This window comes from Leucopleurus acutus (assembly GCF_964270905.1).
Source record: "Leucopleurus acutus genome assembly, chromosome: 17".
NCBI lineage: Eukaryota > Metazoa > Chordata > Mammalia > Artiodactyla > Delphinidae > Leucopleurus > Leucopleurus acutus.
The window spans coordinates 47,597,835-47,617,716 of NC_139159.1; the positions used below are offsets into that span (position 1 = coordinate 47,597,835).

Consider the following 19,882-nt stretch of genomic DNA (forward strand, 5'->3'; position numbering starts at 1 on the left):
CACCACAATGAGAAGCCTGCGCACCACAACAAAGAGTAGCCCCCGCTCGCCGCAACTAGAGAAAGCCCACGTGCAGTAACAAAGACCCAACGCAGCCAAAAATAGATAAATAAAATAAAAAAACAAAACAAAAAAACACTGACTGCTTTCGCACGGAATGTTTCCCTGCTCCCGATGCTCTTCTCTCTTCCTTCTTCCCTCCAGAAAAACCCACAAGAGTGAATTCTTAGTCATCTTTTAAAATCCAGTTCAAATGGATTTTAAAATCCAGAGGGTTTTCCTCACCTCCCTCGGCTGAGTTAGATGATCTGTCTTTGTTTCCTCGTGGTGCCATGTGCACAGCTCTATCATAGCTCTAAGCACTGCTGCGGTGTTCTGAGTTGACTTGTCTATGACAGAAAATGTCTCGTTTAGTTCTGTTCCCTACCTTGATCAGCAAAATGCCTGACACAGTAGGGACTCAATAAATCTGCATGGAATGAATGAGAAGCATTGCTAACTTTATCATTATATGTTAGGGTACATATATTAAATTATTTCAGCAGGATGTTTGCACTTGTTATATCTGATGGGTTGCTGTAAATCATGCATCCAGAAGTAGAAAAGTCTCAAAGTAATTCTCTATTAGAGTGAGGGTGATTTATCATCAAAGTTTAAACTCATGCCTTAGGGACCTTTTTAAGCAGTTTCTAGACTAGGAGTGAAGGACAAAATAGTAAAACAGAAAAGGAGAGAAAAAAAAAAACACAGGCTCTGAAAACTATACATGACAATATACCTGAGCAAATCATAATCATTAAGTTTGCATATTTTTAAATGATTAGTAGATACCGTCTCGCTGACAATCATGTTTGTTGTGGAATAACCTATGAAAATACCTTTTAAGCTATACACGACACAAGAGACTATCATTATTTCTGGTTCATGGACAATATGAAAGCTCCCTCTGTATAGAACCTGAGTCTAGGATTCTACGTCTCCTGACTATGGCCCATCAGTTAATGTCCACCCTCTGCAGTTGTTACCACATGATCCCATGGTCCACTGCCCTGGCTGCCCTCAGCCTCCTGACCTTAGCAGAAATAACTGAGGCCATCCCATATGACTGCTCCAATCAGCTTCCCTTCCTCTTGGCTTATGACCAAATGTTCCCTGCTCCTTCTCTCTCCCAGAAAGCAGTATTCCTCTCCTTCCTAATGCTGATCCTTGATCCCACCCCCAAGAATAACACCTCTTTTCCATCTGCAATATGTCCCTTTCTATTACTGCCCCCACTCTCAGCCTACAAACTGACTCAACTCTTCCCACCTAAAGAAGAGTCCCTCTTTCAACATCCAAGCTTCCATCCTTTTCTACACCATCCTGTTTTCAAAAATAGATAATTTTCTCCATTTTCCCCACCTCCCAAATTTCCTGTTTTGAAAGACATTTGGCTTCTACCTCCCATCACTATTGAAACTGCTCTCAACCACCTGGATCAAATCCAGAAGGCTTTTCTTAGTCATAGAATTGTGTTACACTCTTGTAGCCTAAAGGAAATTTTTTAGAGATAGTCTCACCTAAAGCTAATCCCTTTATTTATACTGAAGCCCAAATAAGAACACAACAGAATATTGTATAGTATGAAACGCTGAGAAGTGGTGACTGCGTTGGTTTTGCCCTTTTGCTGAGATTTGTGGGCAAAGGAGGTGAAACTGAAAGGCGAAGAAGCAAAGCTGTAAGGGCAGCTATAATACCGAATCTAAACTGGCTATTATACTTCTGAATTGCCCAGAATGAGCGCTAATCTATTTAGGCATATGCAGAGAGTACCTCCTTCATGAGCAAGATATCAAGATTAATCATGAGTTATAGCAAAACTTACATTAGAGTGAGTTCAAAGATAGTTTATTATACTTGCCTTTCTATTATTTCATGGGTTTGCTATCTAGAAACAGGATGAAGCAAAGCGGGTTCATTAGGAATTTGTTTTACTCTATTAGCCAGTTGGCACCACCCAGACCAAAAGGACCCCTAAGGACTGATGTGGAAGTCATGGGCTGCTGCCTCTCTCAATTCCCCACACGAGTTAGTGCGAAATCTGTCTCCAGAATACAATGCATTTCATCAAGTTTATCAGTTTTGATACCTTTTGCCAAAAATCAAATAAAAGAGATGGTTGAAGGTTAATTAATAAAGATCAGTGAAAAAGCAGCAGGAGACAGAGCTGCCCCTTCTTTTTTTCTGGGAAACTGCTTTAGTGCATAGACTTTGGCATTAGATAAACCTAGAATTAAATCCCAACCCAGGATTTAATTGATACTCAGGAGCTGTATAACCTTGAAGACTTTAGATTCCTCATCTGCAAAATGAGGAGGGATACCTTCCTACCACTCAGGGTTGTAGGATTATGTAGTTCTTGTAAAATGCCTGGTGTTATTTCATAAGTTCCTTATCTTACCTTCTATGTATAGAACTCCTTTCTTCCCATAAGTATAATGATCTCATCTATATTGTTAGAAAAGGATAATAAAGCTATTTTCAAATATTAGTGACACCTTTATATTTACTTACTGGGTAAGTCACACACATTAAGACCACGCCAATAGAAATGGGATAGCCAGAGAAGTGGTCTGGTGCCATCTCCTGGAAATCAGTCATGTCACAACAGCCAAGAGATGACTCCACACGTTGAGTTTAACAACCTGTTTGTAAGAGCGTGTGTCTTTTCCAACCTGTCACTGTTTTGAGAGTGAGCCAACACAGATGTATATTCACAGTCTGGCATAGGTAGGTAGGTGCTTAGCAAATGTTGAATGAATGAATCTGAAAGAACACTGCCCTAAAAGGTACCCTGGTTTCCAAAATTCAGATTAGAGAAGTTCCTATTACTGAGAACTTTACAGTGACACTCTAAATATTTCTCAAACAGTAGTTCTTGGAATATTTGCATCAGAATCGCTTGGAAATCTTAGAGTCCAGGGGTTGGGAATCTAAATTTTAAAATATTTCTTGTGATTCTTAGGCAAGTTGGAATATACACCCACTGTCCTAGAAGCTGAGTGTGTAATAACTAATTAATATCTGAGTTGCATAAGCATCTAAGTGAACTAAACTATTTATGACCCTCCGAATAAAGTATTGTAGGGGATAAATAAAAAGATAGCTCCTGCTTTTAATGAGCTTATGACTAATTTGGAAGAAACGGAAAATAAAACCAAGTTCAAGAGACTCTAGTAGGAAAAAAAAAGCATCAATATAACGTTCAAGTGTCAAAGTTATTAAAAGGGCCAAAGTTAATCAAGAACATTTTCAGGAAGAGGTAAAATCTAAGCCATATTTTTAAATTGACTTGCGTTGATGAGAAGAAAGAGCTCAGTCTGATTGAATTACTTTACTGTAGAATTTCCAGGGTCACAGTGCACTGGAAACTTAGTTTGAAACTCTGCCACTGTCGGCATGCTTCACTGCGAAGTGGTCAGAAACCAGTCAGGATACTTACAAACCAAACTCGGTTTTCTATTTTTCTTATTTTATATGTGAACTATATCTCAATTTTTAAAATTGAGGGGGGAAAAAAGCAAACCATCCAATTCAGACAACTTAGGGTCAAATTCCAATCATTTCAAACAGGTCACCCCCTTTAAGTGTGTCACCCCTTTAAGCATGGTCACCCCTTTAATTTATCAGAAGGAATAAAAGCTATGGATGTGTGAAAGACTAAATACTTCCATGCTACAATGGGAAACGAGCATGTCTAGTCTTAACCATTCCCATTTAATGCTGTATTGGAGGTTGAAGCCGGTAAAAGAAGGAAAAAAAGAAAAGTTACTAAAGGCTTCCAGACTGGAAAGGAAGAAATAAAGCTGTCTTTATTTGTAGACATGATCGTCTGTGTAGAAGAATCCTAGAGAATCTGCCAAAAAATTATTAGAATTAATAAATGACTTAGAAGTTTGTAGGATTTCCAGATCAATCTACAAAAATTGTATTGCTATACAGGCAACCTTGGAGATATTGCAGGTTTATTGTGAATATCACAATAAAGTGAGTCATATGAATTTCTGGGTTTCCCAGTGCATATATGAAAGTTACATTTACACTATACTGTAGTCTATTAGGTATGCAGTAGCATTATGTCTAAAAAATTGTATGCACCGTAATTAAAAAATACTCCATTGATGGGCTTCCCTGGTGGCGCAGTGGTTAAGAGTCCTGCTGCCAATGCAGGGGACACGGGTTCGAGCCCTGGCCCGGGCAGATCCCACATGCCACAGAGCGACTAAGCCCGTGCGCCACAACTACTGAAGCCTGTGCGCCGCGCTCCGCAATAAGAGAAGCCACTGCAATGAGAAGCCCGTGCACCGCAACGAAGACCCAACGCAGCCAAAAATAAAAATAAATTAAAAAAAAAAGTCCATTGCTAAAAAATGCTAACCATCATCTGCCACAAAACTTCAGTTTATTAAAACACCGTATCTTCAAAGCACAATAAAGCCAAGTGCAATAAAACAAGGTATGTCCGTATACTATTAATGAAAAATCAGAAACTGAGATTTTTTTAAAAAAATCTACAAAAACAGTTTCTGAAAACTACAAAACACTGTTTAAAGAAATTTTAAAAACTAAATGGATAGATACAATGTATTCATGGATCAGAAGAGTCAATATCATTAAGATGCTAATTTTCCCCCAATTGATCTATAGATTCAATTGAATCACAATAAAAATCCCAGCAGGCTTTTTTGTAGAAATCTAGAAATTCCAGTATAAAAACGGTATTCAGATCACAGGGAAAGGATAGATTATATAACAGTGTCATCACAAACAGCTTTCTAAACGGAAGAAAATAAGATTGGACCTCCATATTACATACTAAACATAAATTCAATACAGATTAAAGGTAAAAAATTAAATAACAATCTCTCAAGAAACCTAGGAGACTAAGTATCATTTAGGAGCAGGGGAGACCTTAACCACGATTAGAGGCCTGAAATATACCATTAGACACATGTGAAAATTAGAGCTTTCATATGGCAAAATAATATATATGAGTAAAGAGTGTATGGGGAGCCTCTGAATTATCTTTGCAACTCTTCTTTAAGTTTAAAAATATTATAGGGCTTCCCTGGTGGCGCAGTGGTTAAGAATCCACCTGCCAATGCAGGGGGCATGGGTTCGAGCCCTGGTCAGGGAAGATCCCACATGCCGCGGAACAACTAAGCCCATGCGCCACAACTACTGAGCCTGCACTCTGGAGCCCGCGAGCCACAACTACTGAGCCCACATGCCACAACTACTGAAGCCCGCACACCTAGAGCCTGTGCTCCACAACAAGGAAGCCTGCGCACCGCAACGAAAGAGTAGCCCCCTAAAGCAGAAACTAACACACCATTGTAAAGCAATTATACTCCAATAAAGATGTTAAAAAAAAAAGAGTAGCTCCCACTCACTGCAACTAGAGAAAGCCCGCGCACAGCAACGAAGACCCAACGCAGCCAAAAAAAAAAAAAAAAAATTCTAAATAAAGTTGAAGAAAAAAGTGCACAGCAAGAAAAGTTAAAGTCAATAATCAAATACTAGATTTAGAGAAAAATATAATAAAAATATAACTTAATAGTAATATATATAATATATAGCTATTATGATAGCTATAATATATAATAAAGATATCTTTTAAACTGACAAGGAGAAAACAACTCAAAAAATATAAGAAAAAATATTAAAGTCAATTTAGAGAACAGCAAATCAAATACCATCATTTCCCTCCCCTCATAAAAAAGAAAACCACACAAAAAGATGTACAAATTCACTCATAGGGATATGAAAAATTAAGTAGTAGGTATTACTTTATACCAAACAGCCTTGCAAAAACTATAAAGCTCCTAATATCTATTGTCGGTGGAATACAGGGGAAAGAGGACTCATGTATTGTTAGTGGAATTGGAAATTGTGACAATTTTTTTTTTTTGGGGAAGGCAATCTGATAATCTTATTAAAGTTAAAAATACATATACTTTTCAATGTAGCTATTTGATTTCCACGAATCCATCTCCCATACTCCAAACCACCAGAAAACAAGGACTTATGTATAAGGATGTTTTTTGCAGTGTTTGTAGAGAGGAAAACAAAACAAAAGAGACACAAAGTGCATACCCATGAACATGCAGCCATCAAAACGAATGAACTGGAGCTGTACCACGCGACTCGGACTGATTTCTGAGATATTGAGAAAATCGCGACAATAATCAATACATATACGCACTGTGTAAGATTATATGAATGTAGAGAAAGCTATGCTATCACACATACTTGGTCATTTTCAGTGGTTATGGGGGAAGATAATGTGGGAAGAAGGGTAGAGAAGGGAAAGGGGGAGCAAAGAAAAAAGAGAAAGGAAAAAGGGGGACGGGGAAAGAAAGTCTTTTGTGCACAGTTTATTTAAACTCTCAGTAGTACTTGTCTCTAAAACATCAGTTTGCACATTACCTCTAAAGCAACGATGATTCTTTATTTAGCTGAACGTATTACATTTTCCTTAAACAGAAAAAAAAGCCCCCGGAAACAAAAGTAAAATGCCTTGGCTATTCCAACCCTGAAAAAAGATGTTCCAGTGGCTGTCATACATCCTAGAATATTTATGAATTAACCTATTTGGCATAAAACCTTGTTAAAAGTTTCAGCCACTGTCTTGTTTCAAAACTTATTCTAGTGGACAATGTAATGAAGTGATTGGTCACCAACTCTGAGGCCTTGGTCCACAAATATTCTCATGTCTTTGCTCAGTTGTTCTGTCCCATCATAGCAAGCTTATCCTCAATTCCCTCTCCGTAGATGAAGTACTTATTAAGCGCACACATAGGAAAAAGTAAAGATATAGTTCTTGCCCCCGAGAGCCTACAGTTTCCTTCTTTTTAAGGTTTCTGGTTTCCTAGTATCCTGAATTCAGAATTTGGAGGCACCTGGTACACATGGGGTTGTGAAATATCTAAGTTTTACCTCCTTCATGCAGGCCAAAAGGTAGCAGAAATAGGTGCTCCAACATTATTAGGCAAAAAGCTGCAAAGAAAAACAATAAAAGCAGGAATATGTCAGCACCAGACAACCAGCAAATTGCCACACTCTAGGATTAGCAAACTCTGTGATCACAGAGGAAAGAGCTTGCCACACCTTGCTGCTCCTATTATGTAAATGAAAAGGAATTGCTTACTAACCCTGAAAATGTGGACCTCCGTGGTATAAAAAAAAAAAATTCAGAAGGTCCAGACAGCCTTAGTAACAATTTCTACCAAACATTCAAGGAAGACATAATTCCAGTCTTACATACTCTGATACTGAAGTTTATCCCAGGAGGTTAGTTTAACATTTAAAGAATCAAATTCACTATGTTAACACATTAAAGGAATAAATCACAATTACATGATAGATGACCCTCCCCCCAAAATAGCAGCCAATAAAATTCAGCATATTTCCCAAGGTAAACATTCTTGGCAAACTAAGAGTTAGAAAAGAATTTAATAATTTTGATAAAGGGTATCTACAAATATATCTACAAATATAACTGAAATATAAATATCGTAATTAATGGCTGAAATGTTGAAAGGGTTCCCTTTGAGATTATTAACGAGTTAACAATGCCCCCAAAACCACTGCTATTCAGCATTATGCACTTGAAGTCCTAGCCAGTCCAAATGGGCCAGAAAAAGAAATATATGATGCAGCGATCAAAGAGAAATATTTGAATCCCTGTTCTGCCACTAACCAGCAATGTAATTCTGGGCAAAATGCTAACCCTGTGTCTCAGTTCCTCATCTGTAAAATGGGGATAATGAGTACCTCCTTCACAGGGTTGTTCTAAAGAGTCAACGAGAATATTTTAAAAGTACACAGAAAGTGTTTGACACTACAAAGCACTGTAAAAGTGTTTGTTAAATAAAAAAATAATTATTCACAGATGACGACTGTGTATAGAGAAATCTCAAAGAATCTAGAGGTAAACTCTTGGAATTAAGAGTACTGTTCCCTAGATGCAAAATCATTACATAAAAATTAGCCACATTTCTATATACTAACAAACAGAAAATGATACCTAAAAAATCAAGTACCCGGGAATAAAACTTAAAAAAAGATGTGAAAGATCTCTAGAGGAATAAGTATAGGTTCAATGCAATCCCAACCAAAATTGATAGAATGCAACGAGGTTATTCTAAAATGTTTATGGAAATGTAAAGTGCTAAGAACAGTCAAGACACTCTCCAAGAAAAAAAAGGTGGCCAACATATTTCTAGATATCAAACAAATTCCAAGACGGACGTCTAACTCATCCATTAACTCACCTGGGGGAAGATCTCTTTCTGGAATGCTCATCCAATAGGTATGTCTTCATAGTTCCTCCCTCACTTCCTTTAGATCTTTGTACCAATGGCACCTAAGAAGACATCTTTCCAGTTTTCCCTGTATAAAACAGCACTACCCAATACTTCTGGTCACTTTTCCCCCCATCCCATATTTTCATAGCATCCATTATTTTAAGGTATGTGTATATGTTTTATTTATGTCACTCGCTTGACTATAAGCTTGCTGAAACCAGAGAATGTTTATTTAGTACAATGCTGTATCTCCAGATTTACTCTTTGTTGAATGAATAAATAAATTGGCAGAAATCACAAAGATTCTCACTGGCATAGGAAATGCAGTGATTAAATTTGAACTAAACTTATAAACTGCAAACTCTCCTTCACTATTCATATATTAACTGATGGCTACCAAAATGCTATAACTCTCCCAGGTTTAGAATACTATTTTGGGCATCCAGAAACCACCAGTATGTAAATACTGGCTTTAAGCAATGATATCTCATACTTAATTAAGGGAAATAAATGAAACAAACTCATTAAAAGAGCCATATAAAATGTAGCTGAAAATCTTAATTGACTCTAAAATTGGCAAAATGATATAAGGAGTAGGAGTTTAGGTATTTTTCTCATGTTATGTATGAATTAATAGCTCTGATGGTTTTCAACATATATTTTATCCTTTGGTGATCAAAGTTTATTTTTTTATTTTTAATTGAAATATAGTTGACATACAATATTATGTTAGTTTAAGGTGTACTACATAGTGATTTGACATTTACATACAAAATGATCGTTATGATAAATCTAGTAACCATCTGTCTCCAAAGTTATTACAATATTATTGACCATATTCTTTTTGATGTATATTACATCCCTGGACCTCATTTATTTTATAACTGGAAGTTTGTATCTTTTAATCCTCATCACTTACTTTGCCCAAAGCACCCTCCTTCCCCCGAATCTGGCAACCACCCATTTGTTCTCTTTATCTGAGTCTGTTTTCATTTTCCTTTTTTAGATCCCACATATAAGTGAGATCATATGATATCTCTTTGACTTACCTCACTTAGCATAATGCCCTATATACATCCATCCATGTTGCTGCAAATGGCACAATTTCATTCTTTATGGCTTATATTCACATGGAAAAACCTGAACTTTTGGCCAACACTATATGTGTGTGTGTGTGTGTGTGTGTGTGTGTGTGTGTATATACACACATACACACACACCTTCTCTATCCATTCACCTACTGATGGGCACTTAGATTGCTTCCACATCTTGCCTATTGTAAATAATGCTGCTATGAACATAGCGGTGCATTTATCTTTTCAAATTAGTGTTTTTGGTTCTTCAGAAAAATACCCAGAACTGTAATTGCTGGATCATTTGGTAATTCCACTTTCAGTTTCTTGAGGGGCCTCCATACTGTTCTCCATGGTGGCCGTACCAATTTACATTCCTACCAACAGCGCAGGATGGTCCCCTTTTCTCCACATCCTCGCCAATACTTGTTACTTGTTTTTGTTGTCTTTTTTATTACAGTCATTGTGACAGATGTGAGGGGCTATCTCACTGTGGTTTTGATTTGCATTTCCCTAATGATAGTGATGTTGAGCATCTTTTCATGTGCCTGTTGGCCATCTGTATGTCTTTTCTGGAAAAATGTCTATTCAGGTCCTCTGTCCATTTTTTTTAACGGAATTTTTTTTTGATATTCAGTTGTATGAGTTCTTTATATATTTTGGATATTAACCTCTTATCACACATATCATTTGCAAACATCTCCTTCCACTCAGTAGGCTGCCTTTTCACTTAAGATGGTTTCCTTTGCTGTGCAAAAGTGCATGGGTCTAGGACCTGGGCTCCTTTCGAATTTCTCCCTCTGCACTGGGACTCTGAGCACATGAGACTTTGCATGTGCCCTCTAAGAGCAGAGTCTCTCTATCCTATAGCCCTCCAGCTCTCAAACATAAGCTCTGCTTTTTAGAATCAGCATGTTTTTAAAAAGCCCTATTTTCAAATCCAGATGTCCTGGGGGCTCATCTTTTGGCGTAGAACTTCCTGGGGTAGGAGCCCAACATGGGGCTCAGACCCCTCATTCCTTGGGGAGGACCTCTGTGCTTGTGATATTCCTCCCATTTGTGGGTCACTGACCTGGGGGTGTGAGTCCTGACTATACCGAGTCTCCACGCCTTCTACGCATCTGTTGTGGCCCCTTCTTTATATCTTTAGCTGTGGAAAATCTTATCTGCTAGTCTTCGGGTCATTTTCATAGATAATTACTCTGTAAATCATTGTAATTTTGGTGTGCCCGTGGGAGGAGGTGAGTTTAGTCTTCCTTCTCCATCATCATGGGGAAGTTCTCCAAAATTTGTATTTAACTAGACAATATACTATGGAAAATCTTACATATTTACAAATTAACCCAATTTCTGGTGAAAATAAGAAAGATGAATTGTATAAATTTAACATAAAAAGCTTACTAACTCAGTGCTCTGAAGCTGGAAATTTGTACATTTAAGAGAATTCAGTTAAACTGGTAGCCCACACAATAAACACTAGGGTATATGATCACTATCTGTGTATTCTTTCTCTCACCACTATGCGATTTTCCCCTTAAAGAAAGCAAAGTGTAAAGGGCTTTTAAAAGATTTTGATGTGTTAAGGCCTGTCTTGAACTGTGGAGTGTTCTCTTATGCTATGATAGCCCAAGGTTGAGCTCCAGAGGAATCTGGTTTGGTCCTTAATTAATCCAAGTTTGAAGGAACTTCTTAAGTCAGTTGAAAGGATTAGGCCATTTTTAAAGTGAGACTGAGGCAGTACTGGTTGGGGTACAACCAGGAGAGGGATGGGGTGCACCGACTGCACAGGCCTCCTAACTCGGCACCGCCTTTGCTGTATTCCTCCTAAGATCATTTAGCTTTCCATTTACTCTTTAGCTTTTTTACAGAAATGTCAAGCAGGCAGTCAACATATTCATATATATTATTTTCATGAAGTATTAACTATGTAACAGGAAAACAGAAAAACCATCTATGTATTTTATAGAGGCTATGAGAATAGAAAGCGTTTCATTACAATTATTAGCTTGAATTTAAATGGCTCTAGTTTCATAATCTAATGTTGCCAGAGTAGAATCTCTTAAAAGTCTTTTAAGACCTTTTTACTTTTCTTCTTTTTTTTTAATCTTTGTTTTTATTTTACAAATTTATTTATTTTTGGCTGCATTGGGTCTTCGTTGCTGCACACGGGCTTTCTCTAGTTGTGGCGAGCGGGGGCTACTCTTCGTTGTGGTGCACGGGCTTCTCATTGCAGTGGCTTCTCTTGTTGCAGAGCATAGGCTCTAGGTGCACGGGCTCAGTAGTTGTGGCACACGGGCTCAGCAGTTGTAGCTCACGGGCTCTAGAGTGCAGGCTCAGTAGTTGTGGTGCACGGGCTTAGGTGCTCTGCGGCATGTGGGATCTTCCTGGACCAGGCTCAAACCCGTGTCCCCTGCATTGGCAGGCAAATTCTTAACCACTACACCACCAGGGAAACCCTACTTTTCTTTTAAGATGAGGATTTATAATGCTTATCTCTTCACAATTTAAATGACAGCTCTATTTACTTTTCAACCAACATACTTTAAAGAAATGAATTTATGGTGATGAATAAAGCAGCTTCTTTCTGGAGGAAAGGCAGGTATTCGACATGAAGAAAGGATAGTTTCTAACACTGTTTGTTGAGAAGTTCAGCAGATGCTTCCCTCTAGGCTGAGACTAGAATGCAGAATCCTCTCAGTGGCTTGCAATATTTACAAATTTGCCACATGGCAAATGAATATTCCTGTTCTTATAAAAATGTCAGTGCACAAACCATAGGCAGCGATACATTAGTATTTACATTTATTTCATGTATGCAGTTTACACACTCACTATTGAACAAAATTGGAATGCAGACAAATATACAAATACCATAATAAGCATTATAAAATAAAATAACTGGCACTAGTGTTATAAGCATATTAATGGGCCTGGTGAGAAAAATGATGAAAGAAGACTGCAGCCCATGGCATTTTTCTTTTTATCAAAAGAAAAAGCTCTGTAGCACCATAATGGTAATACTTAAAAGAAACACATAAGATGGAATATTTTAACTGAGGTTAGCCTGTTTTATTTAAGTGAATTATACTGGAAGTTAACAGTATAGGCAATATTTTGGCCAACTTCTGTTTATGTCAGCTGAACATCTTCCATAAACAAAAGCAAAGGAAAATAAAGCCAGCCATATACAGACCCCTCCTTAGTACTTGGTACAAACTCTGCACCGTGCTTTGATTTCATGATTGGAGAAGATATACATGTGCTAAAAACTGAGGTTATGTAAAGTTATTCACTAAAGCCTGAGTGTGTCTTTGGTAGGCTAATACTTTTTCAGCATTGTTACTGTTAATCATATTTATGTTTCTCTACCCTGTATTTTTCTACATAATCCAAGGTGGCTAGAGAGGACATTATGGAAAACAATACAGCAAAACCCTCAAACAAGTAGGTCCTTAAAATCTACTCTATTCTGAAGGCACCAAGAATCAGTGGGGTGCAAACTTCCCCTTAATGAAAGGTGACTTTTTTGTAATACTTATAAACTAATGGAATTTTATTTTGCAGTTTTATATATTTTATTTGGTGCTGTCAGTATACTTAATTACCTACTTTTACACTTTTCTTCTAAGATGGCAACAATATACAAGATATATAGGGTACCAGGTGTTTCTATTTCAAAGTTGTGCAAAAACTGCCACAATCTTGCTCAAAGTGTCTAAGTATCCAAATGGTAGCAAATGGGCTGCATTAAGCTGTATATATCCACACTGCATATGAAGAAAAAAATGAAATTTATGCCCAGTTATGAACATAAATGTTACAAAGTGTATCATATACTGCGAGTAACCTGCAAGGTTCTTTAAACAGTATCTTTTAGTGGTTTCAATAAAATGTCACTAACCACTTAGCCCTAAGCCTCAAGTTCTCTTCATAAGAATGCTGTAGAACTGCATTAGTATTTTATATTGATTATAAATTAAGCCAAATTTCTATCTAAATACACAAGTATGTGCTTCAAGCAATGTTTTGTGGCAAACACACAAAACATAATTCTCTTAAGAATTACTGTCCTTACAATAATGCACTTTTAAAGCCTTCATTTCATAGTTTGGTAATTAAGATCCACATGAAACACAATGCTTTGTTGAACACAGAAAATGTATCTGCATTATGATGATGCAACCCAGCGTTTGCTGGCAACTTGAAACTTAAAATAGTCACGTGCAGTTCAACCAGCTCCAAACAAGGTTTTTCAAGTGGTAATTATTTTGCAGCATTTGTAGGTCTATATATCAGTCTGAATTGCAACTTTTAATTCCACTGTCTGATGTGAGTGGTTGTTATTTGCTTCTTTTAGTGCACTGCCAAAATATAAATCAATATTGGTTTTTATACCACTGTTGCCATGTTCTTCAGCAATATGATTCAACTGTGGAACTTCTGAACATGAAGCAGTTTTAGTAAGCACAGAAATGCTACACTGATGGGGGGAATTTTCCAGACGGTCGTTTTCTACCTCAGGAAGAATGTTAACAGTAGCAAAGCGGGTGTGATAATCAGTGGAACCATGACTACAAGAAGTTTTCATGCTTTCTAGGTCAGAACAACTAAATTCAGAAAAATGACTAGAGTGGGAATCTGCTACAGAAGGCATACTGTCACTGAGGGATGGTGCCTCGAATTCACTTGAGTTCGTACTCTGTTGTTCTAACAACTGTGCATCCATATCCTCTCTGGTCTCATTTATCTTCATGTTACTCTTTTTCCTCAATTTACCACTTTTTGATTTTTTTCCTGCTGCTGCTTCTTTGGACCACTTGGTGGCACTGGATTTACCTTCAGGCAAGCCACTGGATGAACCCCCAGGATGACTTCGGGTGGCACTGCCATCCTCCACACTGCTGCTTCCACTGTTGTGCCTGAATTTGGATGGCTTTGACTCGATATCTACCTGAACCTCCATACTGTTGCCTTCTCTGGAACATAAGAGTAACACATATAAATTTCTGACTTCCTCTTTTTAAAAAGAAAAATGCAAATGACAGCATAGGGGGAGAGGCTTCTGTGTGAAAACTTCAAAGACTATATAAAAGCTATTAGAACAAATTAATGCAGGATACATTCTACTAATAGAAAAAAGTTGCTTGAAATAAGAGGACTATCTTTAAAATAATACTTAAATTTAAAATAAAACAGAAGCAACTACACTCATTGCTAATGCTATTCCAGGTACTATGCTACCTTCTCCATTTTTTTTCAGAACAGTTGTATTGAGATATAATTTGCATATCATAAAATTCACCTGTTTCAAGTGCACAATTCAGTGGTTTATAGTATATTCACAGAGTTTGCAACTATCACCACTATTGAACTTCAGAACATTTTCATCATCCCCAAAAGAAACCCATTAGCAGCCAGTTCCCATTCTTCCCCCTCCCCAACCCCTAGCAACCACTAACCTAATTTCTGTCTCTATGGATCTGCCTACTCTGGACATCTCACCACTTTCTTCTTGCAGAGAACCTAACAGTAGATAACCATTATTCACAATAATTTTGCCTAATGATAGGGATAATTCTTTACAAATTAATTTAAAAAATACTTCTGACTTTATAACAATTTTTTTCCTTACTTCTCCAGTGGGATGTAGGAATTCAGAATGGATCCTGCCATTGCCTTGGTGCTGGCATTATCACTAACTGTTCCCAAACTGACTGTGCCAGATTCTCCACTTAGGCTGTACCGTTCTTTCTGTACATCTGCTTGTACTTCCAACCTTAAAGAGAGGGGTATTAGAAAACAAATCAACTACATATAATATCAACACTACTACGAGAATGTATCTTTAAATAATTCAGTAACAAGAAGCTATTTTAGAAACAACTATAAACATTATTTTTCTAAGTTTCCTTTTATTTGATTATTCAAATTCTACTGCAGCACATTGAACAGTACCAGCCATCCAGATAAAATGGTAAAATTAGCTGTCTGCCAAGTAAGGTAATAACAGAGTAATACAAAAAGAACATAAAGGATTTTAACTTAAACATGCTCCAATATTCTTACTTATGATGCGGTGCTTTGCTTGCCACACTTCAGTGCAAAACACCAAATCAGAAAACATTAAAAACCCTTCTACATGACAAATCAGTGCCTCAAAAAATCCTGGGCATCTATATATTAAAAATAGTCCCAAATTTAACACCTGACTCTTTAAAAAAGACATAATAGGGACGTCCCTGGTGGCGCAGTGGTTAAGAATCTGCCTGCCAACGCAGGGGGTACGGGTTCGAGCCCTGGTCCAGAAAGATCCCACATGCTGCAGAACAACTAAGCCCGTGCGCCGCAACCACTGAGCCTGCGCTCTAGAGCCTGCGTGCCACAACTACTGAAGCCCGTGCACCTAGAGCCCGTGCTCTGCAACAAGAGAAGCCCCCGTGGTGAGAAGACCGTGCACTACAACAAAGAGTAGCTCCCGTTCACTGCAACTAGAGAAAGCCCTTGTGCAGCATCGAAGACCCAATGCAGCCAAAAACAAATAAATTTATCAAAAACAAGAGACATAATATACACCACTATAACTTAAGAGTTTGTGTTTAAAAGCACACTACCTAAAAATAAGATAAACATAACTGATTTATCTTTTTTTTTTTTTTTTTTTGCGGTACGCGGGCCTCTCACTGCTGTGGCCTCTCCCGTTGGGAGCACAGGCTCCGGCCGCGCAGGCTCAGTGGCCATGGCTCACGGGCCCAGCCGCTCCGCGGCACGTGGGATCTTCCCGGACCGGGGCACGAACCCGTGTCCCCTGCATTGGCAGGCGGACTCTCAACCACTGCGCCACCAGGGAAGCCCTGATTTATCTTTTAATTCATGTACTCTCCCCTACGTTTAAAAAAAAACCCCAAAGCTAGTAAACAGAAGTAAAGAAAAGTAAATTAAAGAGGAAACAAAAGAAGATAAAAATGCTTTAACTTATCCTACTTATCTACATGGCTTTGGGTAAAAGACTTCGTGAGAATTAAATAACCATTAATACATAAAAGGACGCAGGCAGACTCTCTCGGCCTCAGTTCTTGCATTTCCGGATATCCTGACTCCACCTGCTCCCCCAGGCTTCAGCCAGCGTCTCATTTCCTAACAGCTGTGGCCACTTCCAGAGGTAAGGTCCAAGCTTAATCACTGCCTTTACAGTATTCACCGAGGCAGCTCCAGCACTGACTCATAACATAAAATCTGACAAGTGCAGTGAAAAAAATGGCATGTTATCCCTTAGACTTGGTTTTTACCTCATCAAATCTCCTTACTGTTTACCACTAAATTTCCGTTTTTGAAACCTTACTGTTTTCAACCCTGACACAGTAAGATTATATGTCATCATCATGCTTTGTGTTCAAAACTCTCATCTATAATAATTAATAATTTGTAGTTAAGGCAAAACCAAACCAAAACAAAACAAAGCACAGTTTTCTCACCTGTGAAAACAGTTTACCATGGCACTTCCTGACAGACTCCCTGTGATACTGGCTCCAGCGAGCGCCATGGTGCTGGCCGTTTCACTCAGGTTGTCCCGGATGGCTCCTATTCGATCCATGTGGCTTCCACTTGCACTCAAACTGCCGGTCAAACCACCAACACTTCCCTCCCCTATGCTAGGGTTGTGTCTTGCTTCTGCTACTGAAGTTGTGTCTAAATGCAAATATTTCAAAGAAATTAAATAAGTGTGATTATTGATTTCCCTCTCCATAAAGTCTGTCATGATTTCAGATAGGACATATTTTCATATAAAGTATAAAACATACACAGGAATAGAAAAGGTGTCTGGAGTCAGGAACACATAACGTAACCGCGGGATAAGAGTAAACGGAAATATCTCACAGGGTAAAGTTGGATTAAGGATGCCCTCAGTTTTAAATGGTCACTACAGGCATACCTTGGAGATGTGTATTGTGGGTTTGGTTCCAGACCATGGCAATAAAGCAAATATCACAATAAAGTGGGTCACATGAATTTCTGGGTTTCCCAGTGCATATAAAAGTTATGTTTACACTATACTATAGAAAAGTGTGCAATAGCATTATGTCTAAAAAAAATGTATATACAGTGATTAAAAAATACTTTATTGCTAAAAAAAATGCTAACCATCATCTGACAACTCAGGGTTGCCACAAGCCTTCAATCTGCAAAAAATGCAATTAGCTGCAAAGTGCGATAAAATGAAGTATGCCTGTACTTTACAAGAAAATCAAGAAGATTTAGGAATTCTATAAAGAACCTGACGGTTGAAGAATTTAGCTGACTTTGAGAAAAATTATGTGACAGTTTTCAATAAGGGTGTTATTTAAAGAGCTTAGTATTCTCTAGGACAATAAGAATGGGCCAAAAGTTGACTTCTTGATATATTCCACAGTTCTGACTGTCTACAAGCTATTTCAAGATCTGATACCACTATATTCCAATCTTACAATACTTTTCACAGGCTTTATATTGGAGGATTTATTTATTTGCTCCAATATTTGAGTTCCTATTATATAACCCAACTCTGTTTCTAAGTACTGGGGACACAGTGGATCAAAGAGACGAACAACCTGCCCTCAAAAAGCTTACACTCTAGTTGGGGAGAGCAATAAATAAAATTATATGGTGATAAATGCTGTGAGAAAAAATAAAGCAGAGTAAAGGGGAGTGAGTAAAAGGCAGTGAGAGTGATGAGGAGTGCGTGTCTATGTGTGCACACGCAAGCGCCTGTGTACTGTTTTATATAGTAATATATAAATAGTGATTTATAAATATATATAGTGATATATAAATAGTGATAAAAAATAGTGATTTATATAGTGATTTATATAGTGATATATGATCAGAGAAGGCCTCTCTGATAAGGTAACACCTGTAGAGACTCAAAGGAAGTGAAGAGGTGAGCCATGAAATTATCTGGGGGAAGAGTATTCCAGACAGAGGAAACTGCAAGTTTAAAAGCCTATAAGTGGAAGTATGTTTGGCATCCTCAACATTAAGGACAGGTGATATAAGGGAAGAGTTCAGAGATGTAGCTCAGGAAAGACCAGAGGGGGACTTATGGGCCATGGTAGCAACTGTCGATTCCATCCCCCCGCCCCTGGTACAGTTAGAAGCACTGGGAGAATTTTGAACACAAGTTAGATCTAACTTATGTTTTAGAAATATCATTATGTGGAATGGTGAGTGGAAGCTGAAAGCTGATGGATCACTTAAGAGGCTATTACTATAACCCAGGATAAAAGAGAGTAGCTTGGACTAGAGGAATAGCAGTAGAGATGGTGAGAAATGGTGGAATTATGGCTAAATACTGAAGGAAGCAGCAGAACTTGCTGACGGATCAGATGTAGGGTAAAAAGGGAGAAGGGAGAGTCATCATCAGTCATCATCAGTCAGTCATCATCAGCAAAGGTTTTGGCACAGCAACAGCAAGAATGAAGAGGCTACTAAACAAGGGAAGGATGACTGAGAGGACAACAGGTTTTAGAGTGAAGAGTCTGGTTACAGACTCTTAAGCTTGGAATTCTTGTTAGACGTTCCAGTGCAGCTTAGGTAGAAGAGTTAGATGTATGAATTGAAGTTTAGAGGACAGTTCTAGCCTAAACGTAAACTGAAAAGTGGTTTGTCTATATATTATTTAACAGAGAAGATTACCTAGGGAGTGCATGTAGATAAAGAAGAGAAATCTGAGAACTGAGAGCCCTGGGAAACTACAAAATTTAGAGGTTAGGAGAGGAAAATGAACCAGCAAAGAAAGCTGAGGAGTGGCCAGGAGATATGATGAGATGAGAAGTGGTTATCCAGAAAACAAGTAGAGAAAATGTTTTAAGAAGGAGGGCATGCTCTACCATGTCAGGTGTACTGTTACAGTAAGATGAAAATCAAGAATTGACCACTATATTTGGTAACATGGAGGTGACTGGTGACTCTGCTTTGGTGGAGTGGCAGAGAGGAAATTTTGGAATGGTAGGGACCAAAATCAGATTGGAGTGAGTTCAAGCGAGAACGGGAGGTAAGGAAGAGAACATTATCTTTGCACATATGCCTGATTACAGGCAAACCTCAGTTTATTGCGCTTCAAAGATACTGTGTTGGGACTTCCCTGGTGGCGCAGTAGTTAAGAATCCACCTGCCAATGCAGGGGACACGGATTCGAGCCCTGGTCTGGGAAGATCCCACATGCCGTGGAGCAACTAAGCCCGCGCGCCAGAACTACTGAAGCCTGCGTGCCTAGAGCCCGTGCTCTGCAACAAGAGAAGCCACCGCAATGAGAAGCCCATGCACCACAACGAAGAGTAGCCCCCACTCGCTGCAACTAGACAAAGCCCGCGCGCAGCAAAGAAGACCCAACGCAGCCAAAAGTAAATTAATTAATTTTAAAAAGATACTGTGTTTGTTTTTTAAACAAGTGAAAGGTTTATGGCAACCCTGCTTTAAGCAAGTCTA

At 38.3% G+C, this 19,882-nt stretch overlaps 1 protein-coding gene across 3 annotated transcripts in view; it reads right to left on the reverse strand.

Annotated features, from left to right (window-relative positions):
* Positions 1-9,089: 9,089 nt before the first annotated feature.
* Positions 9,090-19,882, reverse strand: part of RNF19A (ring finger protein 19A, RBR E3 ubiquitin protein ligase) — a 61,504-nt gene continuing 50,711 nt past the window's right edge. For all 3 annotated transcript variants that reach the window (XM_082858567.1, XM_082858565.1, XM_082858566.1), the window contains 3 exons: positions 16,894-17,107; positions 15,054-15,197; positions 9,090-14,397 (listed from right to left, as the gene is read on the reverse strand). In XM_082858567.1, coding sequence (XP_082714693.1) covers positions 13,707-14,397; positions 15,054-15,197; positions 16,894-17,107 — 1,049 coding nt within the window. In that variant the 3' untranslated portion in view covers positions 9,090-13,706. The remainder of the gene's footprint in view (positions 14,398-15,053; positions 15,198-16,893; positions 17,108-19,882) is intronic.